Source organism: Penicillium chrysogenum, assembly GCF_028827035.1.
Source record: "Penicillium chrysogenum strain IBT 35668 chromosome Unknown utg000001l_segment0_segment0, whole genome shotgun sequence".
In the NCBI taxonomy this organism is placed as follows: Eukaryota; Fungi; Ascomycota; class Eurotiomycetes; order Eurotiales; family Aspergillaceae; genus Penicillium; species Penicillium chrysogenum.
The window spans coordinates 766983-779876 of NW_026622749.1; the positions used below are offsets into that span (position 1 = coordinate 766983).

General features: G+C 51.0%; 6 protein-coding genes across 6 annotated transcripts; 3 read left to right on the top strand and 3 right to left on the bottom strand.

Moving 5' to 3' along the window:
• Positions 1–280: 280 nt before the first annotated feature.
• Positions 281–2090, bottom strand: N7489_000311 (uncharacterized protein; the record flags this gene model as incomplete). Its single annotated transcript, XM_056706066.1, has 2 exons — positions 281–1719; positions 1784–2090. The coding sequence occupies 2 exons, from the start codon at positions 2088–2090 to the stop codon at positions 281–283; spliced, it is 1746 nt and encodes a 581-aa protein (XP_056570368.1).
• A 413-nt stretch (positions 2091–2503) lies between these two features.
• Positions 2504–4802, bottom strand: N7489_000312 (alpha-galactosidase; the record flags this gene model as incomplete). The annotated part of the gene is made up of 2 exons (XM_056706067.1): positions 2504–4653; positions 4712–4802. 2 exons carry the CDS (start codon positions 4800–4802, stop codon positions 2504–2506), a joined length of 2241 nt encoding a protein of 746 aa, XP_056570369.1.
• A 1301-nt stretch (positions 4803–6103) lies between these two features.
• On the top strand, positions 6104–6907 carry N7489_000313 (fungal specific transcription factor domain-containing protein; the record flags this gene model as incomplete). Its single annotated transcript, XM_056706068.1, has 1 exon — positions 6104–6907. One exon carries the CDS (start codon positions 6104–6106, stop codon positions 6905–6907), a length of 804 nt encoding a protein of 267 aa, XP_056570370.1.
• Positions 6908–7077: 170 nt separating this feature from the next.
• On the top strand, positions 7078–7366 carry N7489_000314 (uncharacterized protein; the record flags this gene model as incomplete). Its single annotated transcript, XM_056706069.1, has 2 exons — positions 7078–7128; positions 7178–7366. The coding sequence occupies 2 exons, from the start codon at positions 7078–7080 to the stop codon at positions 7364–7366; spliced, it is 240 nt and encodes a 79-aa protein (XP_056570371.1).
• A 692-nt stretch (positions 7367–8058) lies between these two features.
• On the bottom strand, positions 8059–9213 carry N7489_000315 (glycerate kinase family protein; the record flags this gene model as incomplete). The annotated part of the gene is made up of 1 exon (XM_056706070.1): positions 8059–9213. One exon carries the CDS (start codon positions 9211–9213, stop codon positions 8059–8061), a length of 1155 nt encoding a protein of 384 aa, XP_056570372.1.
• Positions 9214–10090: 877 nt separating this feature from the next.
• Positions 10091–11892, top strand: N7489_000316 (MFS transporter; the record flags this gene model as incomplete). The annotated part of the gene is made up of 6 exons (XM_056706071.1): positions 10091–10219; positions 10274–10666; positions 10711–10816; positions 10868–11186; positions 11242–11371; positions 11428–11892. The coding sequence occupies 6 exons, from the start codon at positions 10091–10093 to the stop codon at positions 11890–11892; spliced, it is 1542 nt and encodes a 513-aa protein (XP_056570373.1).
• Positions 11893–12894: the final 1002 nt, after the last annotated feature.

Genomic DNA, 12894 nt, shown 5'->3' on the forward strand with positions numbered 1-12894 from the left:
TTTTCCCGGCAGGATACCTGTCGGGGGGATTTCCCATCAACCTCATCAGTTTACAGAGTACAGTTTTATTGAATCCACGGATATTCCTGAAAAGAATTTATCCCCTCGCTTCAGCACGAGCCCTTAATTTAACTGTTCGAAGAAGCCGAAGTGTCCTTGTGCTTCATTTGTGCTCTAGCAATCAGATCTAAGCTCATCTACCTTCTGCGGTTTATGGTTTTGTCAACTAAATCATTGTGGGCTAGGAGAAGGGACAATTCAAGCTTAGACTACTCGGTACTCAGTTGCCCGCGAAGAATCTGAACACCGCCCGGAGAAAGTCTAGCGTATCTTGGGCGCTGCCGGTTGGGATGGCGGGGGCACTCGCAACACTGCTAGTGGTAGTAATGACCGTGCTGGACGGCGAGGCCTGACGGACTTGAGTGGCGAAGGTGCTCGCAGCCTGCACTGCCTGCTCGGTGCCAGCAGCAGTAGACTTATCGGTAGCAGAAGTCTCGGGAACAACAGTTGGAGTATTGGTAGTCTTCGCGGCAGCTGTAGTCTCAGCAGCAGTAGGAGCCTTAGCGGCTGTGGTGGTCTCTCCAGTGTTCATGCAAGCGAAAGACATTTTCTTGGTAGTCGAAGAAGTAGTACCGTACCCAACTGCCTGCGACAGATCCCACTCCATACTGGCATAGGGCCAGCAAATACGACCATCCGACATGGTGACCATGTCACCAGCAACATAGACATCAGTGCTCTTGAAAGCATCACCAACCTTGCTACCGTCCGAGCCCACCTCTTGGAAGAAAGTTCCCGCAAACTGTCCCCGACAACCCATCGCTATATAGTCGCAGGTTGGGTTCGAGATCTCTTCCCAGGTGACCAGGGCCGAGCTGGCGCCAAAGGTTGCAGCGTGGGCGTTAGAGCAGTCATTAGATCCCTGGGTCACCCAGTTGACCTGGCTATCTCCATCCTCGGTACCAACCACCGAGGTTGCCTGAGTGCCAACCTTCGTGTACTTGTCCGTGAACAGGGAGATGGCAACATTTCGGCCGTTGGTGCGGTTTTGAACGTGAGTATAGCCATCACCCATCCAGGTGTTTTCGCTTACGTCAATGGCACCTCGAGATACCCAGGCGAAGATGTACTTGGTGGTGTCTGCGAAGCGAGCCAGCGCGCTGTAGCTACCCGACATACCACCCATGGGCTCACCGGAGGCACCGTTGGTCGTATTCTCGTTCGAGATCTTGACTCCGTCGTTCATCATGCCTTGTCCCTTGGTGTTCAGCCAGATAGCTCCCTGATCCTCGGCGCAGATGCTGGCGAATGGAGCCTGGTCTGCAGCCTCGAACGCAATACCGGTATTGTGGCTGCATCCCCAGGAGCTTGATGCGCCGGCAATATCGTCAAGTCCTCCGGTCTTGGTGACATATTGGATGCTGTCACCATAGTGGCCGGTGGCGTCGCCAGCGTAATCAGTGACTACGAAGTATGCACCGTAGAGACCTTCGCTTTCGGAGTAAACAAGGTCTCCGTTCATGTCTGGGGAGGCAGAGAGCCCGTCGGAGGCGTGCACTCCAGGTCCTCCGAGCCAGGTCTTCCAGGCCTGCTTGCCATCAGTGTAGCGGTACAAGACCGCAACGGGGGTGTCGCTGGGCGGCGCATTGGTAGTTCCCGAAGGCATAACTTCGTTGGTCAGAAGAGCAAAGCCATCGTTGTGAGCGACGAGACCTCCAGCTACATGAATTCAATCAGTCGTATGTCTTTATCAACTCAAAACCATATAAACGGGCTATCCCACCTTCCTTTCCACCAGTGACGGTAACCGTAGTTCCCGTAGCCTCAAATGTCGTGGGGTCCAACTCCTGAACATGAACGTCGGTCTCGGTAGAATCCAGATACGCAATGTACGCAGACTTTCCATTAGGAGACACCGCGAAAGGAGTGCGGCGGTGGTGAGGATAGCCAGTCCAGTAGGCCTCCTTGACGGGGTTAAAAGCGCTGTCGAGTGCCAGCACATCGACGTGGGTTTGAAGGTTGGAAGTGGTCAGACCAGTAGCGGCGCCCAGCGCTGCAGAAAGCAGAGAAAGAATGAAAGTCCCACGCATTTTGTGGGAGTGAAAGTCGGTGCTACTACTTTTTGGTCTGATTTACATGTTGATCTTCCGGGATCTACGCTCTTTTTATACCTTATCCCAACGATTACCACAAAAGAGCCGAAAGAACATAAATGACCTGATACGGATACCAATAAATGCCTTCAGTAAATATCATCGAGGTGTCTTGGGACAGCGGGTGTTTCATCTGCTGCCAAGAGCGCCCTTAATGTGGATTGTTTATAACTCCCCATAGTTGCCGCTGCCAGAAAAGGTGTGAATGCCGGGCCCTCGTTAGACGTTGTCTCACTGTCATTTATACGGAGCCCCCTTTAATCTTTTCCACTAATATGGAGGCTAAAGCCGGGTAATCAATGCAACAACTTCTTTCTTGACATATACCTATCGAGCCTATATTCTAGGTTCTATTGCTTCTCCAACATCACGACTTGACTGCCGTAGTCACCTTTGAAGGCGAATTGCAGACCAATATTCATCAACGTGGCACCGGTGTAAACCACACCGTCATCAACCTTATAGGAAGCCTGCGGATCCAATCCCTGCAACTTAATGCGCGGCCATGAATGGTTCACATTCGGAGCGACCTGGAAGACAAACAAGACAGCCTTCCGAGCATCCTCAGCAATGAACAAGACAGCAGGCCAATTCGAGTCCTCCGGAAGGTTCAATCGCCACATATCACCATTGAGAATAATGGGGTTCACCTTCTCAGCGAGAGCAACGAGCCCCGGCACAGCAGCCTTGTCCTCCTCGTCCATTACAGCCGGATTGAGCTCCAAGCCAAAGGAACCACCCATCATCGCAACGTGTGCTCGAACAGCCACGGGCACTGTGCGGCCAGTCTGGTGGTTCGGCACTTCGGACAGGTGAGCACCCATCGCGCTGGGCGGGTAGGCGAGCGAAGTACCAAGCTGAATAGAGATGCGATCAATGGCGTCTGTGTTGTCGGATGTCCAGATCTGCGGGAAGTACTGCAGAACACCGGGGTCGAAACGGCCTCCGCCCGACGCGCAACCCTCCCAGAGAACATCGGGGAATTGGGTCGTGAGTTCATTGAATACGCGGTACATGCCGAGCATGTAGGCATGGTTTGTGGCTGGGGAAGGCGTTTCGTTGATGCCCCTGTTGTTATCCCACTTGACGTAACTAATATCGGCACTCTTGAGAACGTCTGAGACGGACTTGATGATGTAGTCTTGGACTTCAGGAAGAGCGAGGTTCAACACAAGCTGGTTGCGAGCTTCGGTGCGAGGGTAGGGTCCTGCGTGCAAAGCCCAGTCCGGGTGCTCGTCATACAGAGTTGAGTTCGGGTTGACCATTTCCGGCTCGAACCAGATACCGAAGCGCATGTTCGTTGATGTGTTGGCGGCTTTCAGGTCCGTGATTTTCTTCACAAGGGGCTCCAGGCCGTCTGGGAACCGGTCAGGATTTGGGACCCAGTCACCCAGTCCGGCGTTGTCGGAGAGACGTGGGTATTCCTTGCCGAACCAGCCATCATCCAAAACGAAGAGTTTGGCGCCTACCCCGGCAGCTTCCTTTGCCAGGTCGTAGATGCTGCTCTGGTTGAAATCGAAATACAATCCTTCCCAACTGTTCAGCAAGGTGGGACGGTCACTGGTGGCAAACTTGCTCTTGATGAGATGGTTGCGGTACAAGCGATGCAGGGAGCGTGACATTCCACCGATGCCATCCTTGGAGTATACCGAGACACACTCTGGGGAGGTAAGAGTCTCCCCGGGCGGTAAGACCCATGAAAGCTGACTAGGGTTGAAACCCATCAGGGCGCGTGTAAAACCCTGTGAGCCCTTCTCGACGTTGACGGTGAATGAACCGGTGTACACAAGCGAGAATCCCCATGCCTCTCCTTGAGACTCGGTGGTGGAGGGCTCTGTCAATGCCAGGAAAGGATTATGGAGGTGACCAGAGTAGCCATTGGAACTTCCAAAGCTCTGGAGGCCGTATGCCACGCTCCGCCTCTCGCGCTGCGCTTCCCTTGCCCAATCTCCCCGAAGATTAATCATGTCCAGGTCCTCATACGGCAAGTCCACGCTCAGACTGGCCAGAGACTCGATTGTGATATTTCCCGTTCCGTGGTTCGTGACATTCACGCTGCGCACAATGGCATCGTGCTTGGGGAAAATCGAGTAGGAGAGGTCCGCGGCAACATCGCTGTACTTGTCATACATACTGATGACCAAGGTGCTCACATCTTCTTCTGTGCCCATGGTGGCTGGCAACCCAGGTAGAGCAGGCTTGCCAGGGATGATCTTGTGCGATTTATACCGGAATTCAGACACGGTATACCCTTCTGACTGACGAATGCTAATCGCAGGGACACGGTAATCCCCCCGGCCCTGGTCAGGGAACTCGCGGCGTACACGCCCAATGTCACTAACCCAGCCATTAACCTCTCCTATAACCTCCAGAGGGATATTATCTCCGACGGAGCCTCCGAAGTGGTCTCCTAGGAGATCACCAGTGGTATTGTCCACATGGAAGCGGTACGCAACATTCTTTCCGTTCAGAGCAAAGTGAGTACCATCTGCCACAATTGCTATAGGATATCTCATCAGATTCGGACAATTAAAAAAGAACAGAAGTAGGAGACTCACGACTTGCGCTCGATTCCTTAGCCGTAACGGCGACGGAATGCGCAAGGAGAGTAAGGCCTGTGGCCACCACACCCCTTGTTAGGTAAACCATCTTAGCTGTGATGCTAGAGAGAATTGGAATCCAAGATCAGGGAAATACATACATATTTATATGTTTTTACCCCGATATGTCTTACCCTGAGGTTGTGGGGTGCAACAACGTGGGTATTACCAGGTTGGCTCGAACTATGTAGATCCCAATACATATGGCTCTCAACTGCATAGAATAGACTTTGACCAGTCTGCGGAGCTACAACTAATGCAATGACGTTTAACAGAAATAACTTCGGAGATACTAACAAGTATATATGCTGGGGGGGTTCACATATTGTGGAGTCGTAAATGCGGAGGAAACCCCGGGGAAACTCCGTGTCCCGGGCGGTTTTGCACGTCGTTCATTGGTTTTGGACCTTTTCAATCCCGACCACGTCTGTTGACATCGGATACTTGTTGCCAATGCTCTTCTTCTTTAGGAAAAAATAATGCGACCAGCAAAGGCCTGTTCCGTATGCCGGTGAGCCACTCAAACCCCAAACCCCACCCCCACAGACCCCGTACTCATAATTTTTAGTGAACGTCGACGAAAATGCGACATTCCGGCACCCGGCAGCTCATGCGTCTATTGTTCCGCCCGGAGACTAGACTGTAATCGGAAAGACCTGTCCGTGTCCAAAGGGTCTTCTATACCAGAAGAGGCACCTGGGATGGTGTCTCTCCCCGAGAAATACACTTTACCGAACCAACCCCTCTGCATTGAACTGGTCGAGCTGTATTTTGATTATGTGCATGACAAATTTCATTCCCTCTTTCATCGGCCAAGTCTGATCGACGATATACGTCGAGGAGCAACGCCCGAAATTTTAATATACGGCATTCTTGCATTATCGGCACGGTATGCCTCCTACCCGGCCCGAGTAAACTGGCGAATCTGACACGGGTAGATTCTCAAATCACTCTTCCTTTGCCGAAACAGATCCTCGAGAAAGAGGAAAAGGCTATGCAAAAAAATGTGAGCAATTGCTCAACTTGAATGATGTCTCTTTGACAACAATCCAAGTTTGTGTTTTGCTCGGCGCCATTGCTATAGTAGATGGTAACGCTGCCTCGGAGACCATCTACTACTCAATTGCATGCCGTATTGCCCAACTCCTTGATCTCCCGAATTGCCATGCTCCGAATCGGGTGGAACAAGAAGTAAACACAAGAGGTTTGTAGTTTACACCGAAATGCACGAAGACACCGCATCTAACATCCAATACAGTATGGTGGACTCTCTGCATGATAGACGTCTGGTCCTCAACAGGAGTCCGACTCCCACGGCTAATGATCCCGCAACCAAACATTCCACTCCCAATGAATGAAGCGACTTTCCTCACCATGACCCGCGCCCAAGGCTTCACAGTATTAGTCTCAAAAGACCGCGCCTCATCCCTCCTAGCGCAAATGGTCCTCCTAAACCGAATACTCTCTGAGATCAATGACTTCAACATCAAAGCCGCCACCACAACCCTCACCGAAGAATACAAAACAAAAACCATCGCAGCTCTCTCCGAAGACCTCAATACCTGGCTCAAAAACCTACCAGCACATATGCACGACACACCCTCAAATCTCCAATCCTACGCCTCCCAAGGCCAAGGCCAGCTCTTCGTAACCCTCTACCTAGGCTACTACCACTACGGCCAAATGCTCTTCTACCGCTTCCTCCATGAAGACGTCCGAGGCTACACGCCACGCACGCACTTCTACGCACAACAATGCAAAGAACACGCCGTTCGCCTCTGCGAGATAATCTACCGCTCCGAGGAAGTACCTGGGTGTGACGTGCTGTACAGTATGGTCGGACATGTGCTTGTTATTGCGTCGACGGTGCAGATCCATACGTTGCTTTTCGGTGATGAGGAGAGTGTAGTCCGGGCGAGAGCGAGGCTAGAGAAGAATTTTGTTATTCTGACTAAACTGCGTGCGCTCTGGCCTACGCTTGATATTTGTATGGAGCGGCTGCAGGCTTTTCATCGGGCTTGTAGGAGCTCGGTTGATACTAGTTTTTGTATGGATGCATGGATGGTGAGGTTTTTGGTTGAGTTTGCGAATCCGATTAGCGATAAACACGGTGCGGAGAGGCCCTGGGCTTTGGAGGAGATTGGGATTTGTTAGTTATAGGCTGTTACTGTATATAGTGAGCTTGTGGGTTGTGTGGGAGATTGTATAGTTGAAATAGGCGGTGACGAGAGCGGTCAACCCTATATATATATCGTGTTTCCTGGCCCCTGGGCTGTTCAAGCACTGATTTTCAGAACACCAGACATACTGTTGGATAAGATCACATGGACGAAAGAAATCAGAGTATCGTGGACTACAACGAAAGTTTACGCAAGGTATATTATCCAATACGACCACCAAGTGCAGGGAATAACAAAAAGATAGATATCAAACAGCCTTGAGAATGCCCTTAAGACTTTTGGATCCTCCTCGAGACAGTACCAAACCATACTTGAGATGTTGAAAGAATGTCTCCGGGACATTGAGAAGGAAAGTGAAAAGCAGAGCAAAGCCCAGGTGGTTGATGCGGACATGCTAAGCATTGCCATGAGATTTTTGGAAATTGGGAAATAAAGCTGCATGTATAATATCATAACTACAGCCGTATTGCCTACTAAATAGTAGATTCGCCAACACCTAGTGCATACCTCGAAGACAAGTTCCACGTTCTAGTAGGAGACTTTCCTTAGCAACGTCGCAAGAGCCTTGGAAGTATGGAAGTGGCTTAAAGGGGCGAATTTTAGTATCGAGAGTTTGACTTGCGATAAGGGAAATGGGGTGAGGAGGATAGTGAGTTGATCGTATGGTAAGTTAGGGGTAGAGAGCCGCGAAGGCTTTCATCGAAGTAGATGGTATATCGTACTACAGCGCGTAAAATCTCAACTAGACAAGAAGACCAATCTGGCATAAAATAGCAATTTGTCTCTGCCGTGGTTATAACCCATCTGCACTACCGGGCCCTTTGAAAGGCCTCCCGTTGTACTAGAAGTATGCAGAGTCGGAACCATATTTCTGATCATGCTGATTACAACATCTTGATCCGAAGGCCCATTGCCGGCATGGTCAAATGAGAAAAAGAGCATAAAGCCTGCTGTATTGGCTATTATCCAAAGTATCAAAGTTACGTTGGGTCCCCAAAATCACGCTGGCGGATCAACACACGAAGTTAGGGACGGTCTGTGGACTTTAGAACAGGGCTGAGACAAGAAAGAAGCATAGCAATCATATCTTCATCACGTCCACTCATAATCATGGTTAATTACTACCTAGACAGCCAGGCGTCTTCCTATGGCCACAATTCGCATTGCTCCCTCGGCTGCCTCTGTCAATAGCCGCTCGGTTTCTTCGATCGCTTCTTCAAGCGTTGATGGTCGTTGCAAAATCGACGTGAATGCATCAATTCCAAAGTCATGATTCACTTGAGCATTATGGCCGATGGTTCCAGCAAGGACGATAACGGGGATCCCGCGCTCTCTTGCTCGCAGGGCGACCTCCGCTGGGATCTTCCCTCTCGGCGTCTGGTCATCGATTGCCCCCTCCGCCGTAACCACCAGGTCGCAGTCCATGAAAAGATTCTCCAGATGAAAGTATTCTCTCAAAGCGTCGTACCTTGGACGCAGCTTGGCTCCAATAAGAAGCAGACCTGCCCCTAACCCACCTGATGCACCGCTCCCCGGTGCGTCAGATATCTTCATTCCAAGTGTGCGATGAATGACAGCCGCATAGGTTTCCAGCGCCGCAGCGAGCAATTTGGTCTGTGGAGGCGATGCTCCCTTTTGCGGGCCATATACTTGAGCCACTCCCTCGGGACCACAAAGTATGTTCTTCCAGTTACAGACCGCCTCGATTGCGACCTTCTTCAAACCAGGATGCATCTTCGAGAAGTCAAACCCGGCAAGTGAAACGAGCGACTGGCCGCCACCTGCGCGAGGGAGGTCTTGACCGTCACGGCCTATGAGCCGGGCGCCTAGGGCTTGCAGCATTCCCGCACCGCCATCGCTAGTTCCAGAATCACCGCAGCCCATGATGATCCGTTCGACACCTTCGTCGAGGGCAGCGGCCATCAGCTGCCCGACACCGAACGTGGTGGTCATGCAAGGATTACGAGATTCTGGAGGGATCAGGCTTAAACCGGCCGCGGCAGCCATCTCAATGACAGCCGTTTTGACAGTGGTGTTGCCCAAGATCCCATAGAACGAGTGTATGGGTGCGCCTATGGGGCCAATGGCGCGATGGCTACGAATTGTCCCACCCGTGGCAGCAACAAGAGCATGGGTAAACCCTTCTCCACCATCGGCGAGGGGCACCTTGCGGATCGTAGCTGTTGGCATGGCTCGCAAAATGCCTGCTCCAATATAGTCCGCTGCTGTTTCTGGGCTAACGCTACCCTTGAAGCCGGAGGGGCACACGAGGACCTTCATAATGGTGGAATGGATGGGGACGAACGAATGAATTGAGTTGAGGTGTTGAATTATGGAACGATTGTTAACGAGGGAAGCTAAGCAAATGCTCTAAGATTGACAATGATGTCGAACTTATACCTGCAAGCGCGTAAACTGACGGCCTTCTTATAGACCAACGGGACTCGGGGTGGGTAGAGACTTTGGAATCTTGGGAGTCTGTTTCAATGCCCTTCGCTTAAAATCCGTCATTTTGCTTTCATCTCCTGCCCTGCAAAGGATACTTGGAAATGCTTCGCCTCAATCTCGTGTGCTGGAACATCCATCTAGTCGGTAAAAGGCCTCCCAGCTAGTGCTATGAAAGAGCCCTATCTATTTCTAAAAATTGATTTTATGGCTGCCTGAATTTCTGAAAGGCTGGGCTTGCAGAGTCTCAGATATCTGCGTATAGTAAGTAAGTGCCCGGGGGTCTCCGTGACGTCGAGCCACAACTTAATCCTTCTGCCACTCATATTCCCCATACAACGTGACCAACGGCCAAATTTAGAATCAACCTCATTCTCCACGAGCCCAGTTTCCACTTGGGGCTTAGATGATCGGCGAAGTACAATTTGGGTTTTGACTTTGAAAAAGGGTCCGATATCGTGTTGCCTGACAGGCCACTTGTCACAGTTCTTGGATCTCATGGCTGAGACTACACCTGCGCCACAGCCAAGTACCTGCAAGGCCCAAGATAATGACGCCGAGATAGCTCGCCTAGGGGAGAGTGGGAATAAAAAACGATGGTTGTCGTGAAGCATATAAGAGACTCTGTTCCTCAACATGGACCATCTCATGTATTTCTGTGCCACTTCATTCGCTATTCACTGCTTTAAGTCATTCGTTCAAAGACTGCATAATGTCTTATTCGTTTCTGTCTCCGAATCGCCAAAATGACCTTTCGCTACAGGAGCCCGAGCAGCGGTCTGTCGCAGAAAGCGACGGCAGCTTCCTCATTCCCTTTTCTTCGGACCCTGAACTAAAGCTGGTGAGTACGATCTCTACATATTCTTCCCATTTTACAAGCTCACAATCCATCAAGGTCACTTGGTCTGGCCCTGAGGATCCCACCAACCCGTTGAATTGGAGTCACGCGCGGAAATGGTCCGCAACTCTCTTGGTCTCCTGCTTTACCTTTATATCCCCAGTCTCCTCTACAATGGTTGCCCCAGCGCTGGGCGAGATTGCCCATGACTTCAACATCACATCCGACATTGAACGATACCTGGTCATGTCAATATTCCTCCTCGCGTATGCACTGGGGCCCTTCATACTTGCACCGCTGTCCGAGATGTACGGAAGAGTTGTGGTACTGCAGTCCGCCAACATGGTATACCTGATCTTCAATACCGTGTGTGGCTTCGCAACCTCCCGCGAGCAGATACTAGCGTTTCGCTTCCTTAGCGGCCTCGGGGGAGTGCACCCCAAGCGGTATGTAGGACGATAACTGCTCGGGCACACAAACTGACACTGTTGCAGATTGGTGGGGGTGTCCTAAGTGACTGTTGGAGAAAGAATGAGCGAGGAGCGGCGACTGCGGTGTACAGCGTGATGCCATTCATTGGGCCGGCCATTGGGCCGATAGGTATGATACCACTTTACCACTGCAAGAGACCCCGACTAATCGTACATGCAGCCGGTGGTTACCTGACGCAATATATGTCCTGGCAATGGATCTTCTGGATTGTCTCCATGGCCGATGCCGTAGTCCAGATTCTAGCCTTCCTTTTCCTGCGCGAGACCTACGCGCCCAAGATCCTAGCAACCAAGAAAAAGATGCTGCAACGCGAGTCACAGAATCAGATGCTGTACACCGAGTACGATGAGCCAGACCGCACATTTCTCCAGCTCCTTCGCAAGAATCTCGTCCGGCCCTTCCGCATGCTTTTTACCCAACCCGCGATTCAAGCTGTTGCTCTCTACCGCGGATATCAATACGGCTTGATGTATCTTGTGTACGTATTTCCTCAACACCGAGGCCATTGGGTGCGCGCGCTAACACAACTCCAGTCTGGCATCATTTCCAACGGTTTGGGAGGGGAAGTATGGCCAGAGCAAAGGACGCGCCAGCTTGAACTACATCTCACTAGGAGTCGGCTTTGTAATTGGGCTGCAGTTCTGCGGTCGGCTCATCGACATTGTAAGCTTCCTGACTGATATTGCGCCTCAGTTCGCTGACTTACCTTACTTGCTTAGGTATATGAGCGGCTCGCCAAACACTATGGCGACACTGGCCGGCCAGAATACCGCCTTCCCCTGATGATTCCCGGGGGGCTCATTGTCCCCACGGGCCTGTTCATCTACGGCTGGACAGCGGAGTACAAGACCCACTGGATAGCGCCCAACATCGGCGCCGCGCTGTTTGCCATCGGCCTTATCATCTGCTTCCAGTGTTGCCAGACCTACGTGATTGACGCATATACACGGTATGCGGCAAGCGCCACCGGAGTGACTGCTTTTGTGCGGACGATGGCTGGGTTCAGCTTCCCTCTTTTCGCGGACAGCCTGTACCGGTCCCTTGGACTGGGCTGGGGGAACAGTCTTCTGGGATTCATCAGCCTGGGCATGGGCATCGTGGCTCCAGCACTTCTCTGGTTCTATGGGGAGTGGATGCGGGCCAAGAGCCCTTACTGCGCAGGTGATGAGACGAGCCGTGTCTGAGTCTGGCCAAGATTGCTTGGGACAAGCGGTGGCCAGGTGTAGGAGAGCAAGGGAATGACATTAAACGATCAATTGATTGGTAGATGTGATGTTTTTATTATAGACGACTAATGCATTGTTGTGCGTTAGACAGGGCTGTGCAAACCTTCGTTGAGAGCGGACTGTAAACACACATGGTATAACGCCCAGAAAGTAATGCCGAGATCTAGTTATCGGTAATGAGGACTCGGCAATGACTTATAATTTCTTGGACAGCCTATGAATTTGAGCGCGGCAAAGGTCCACTGAGTCATTCCTCGTGTTTCTACTTAGGATCCATCCTTGGCCTTGGAAGCGAAGAGGTTGGGGAAACTCGAACTGGGCGAGAATGGATATGACATACCGCTAAGCGGGAAGACGAGCACTGCCCTCGATCTTTTCGATAAATGATGATTTCATTCCTGGCGATGGCCCGGACCTCACCGACCTTCCCAGAATAAGACGGTAGGCCCAATAAAGTAATTTAGACACCTAAGGCAGGAATTGGCCAAATGGTGAGGTAAAGACTAGATATTTCAAATGAATGAATAAAAGTGAACTCGATAAAATGGATAGGCGGAGTGCTATAACCGGTCTTCTAGCTTGTGATGAACCATTCTTCCCGCTCTACCTTATGTATGCTGTTACGCCAAGTTCACTAGTCAATGCAGCAACCCTACCTAAGTACTGTTATCGATATGTGTAGGCAAGGAGAGAAAGATTGGGCCAAGAGAATAGTACCATACATTAACAATCATAATAATCGGTTGTCTGCCATCTAGGTATAAATCCCATGGAGCAGATATAAAAGTCACTATCTGAAGCTTAACCCAAAGAGAGCGATAGCGTCCCGCTCATTCTCAGGGCAGTTCGGATGGTTTGGAGGACAGAGAATGTCTGACACTACATCTGCTATAACAGGCACTAGCAATATAATAAAGAAGTCGAAGTAAATGGCTACTATTAAGCTCTTACGAAGGCGAC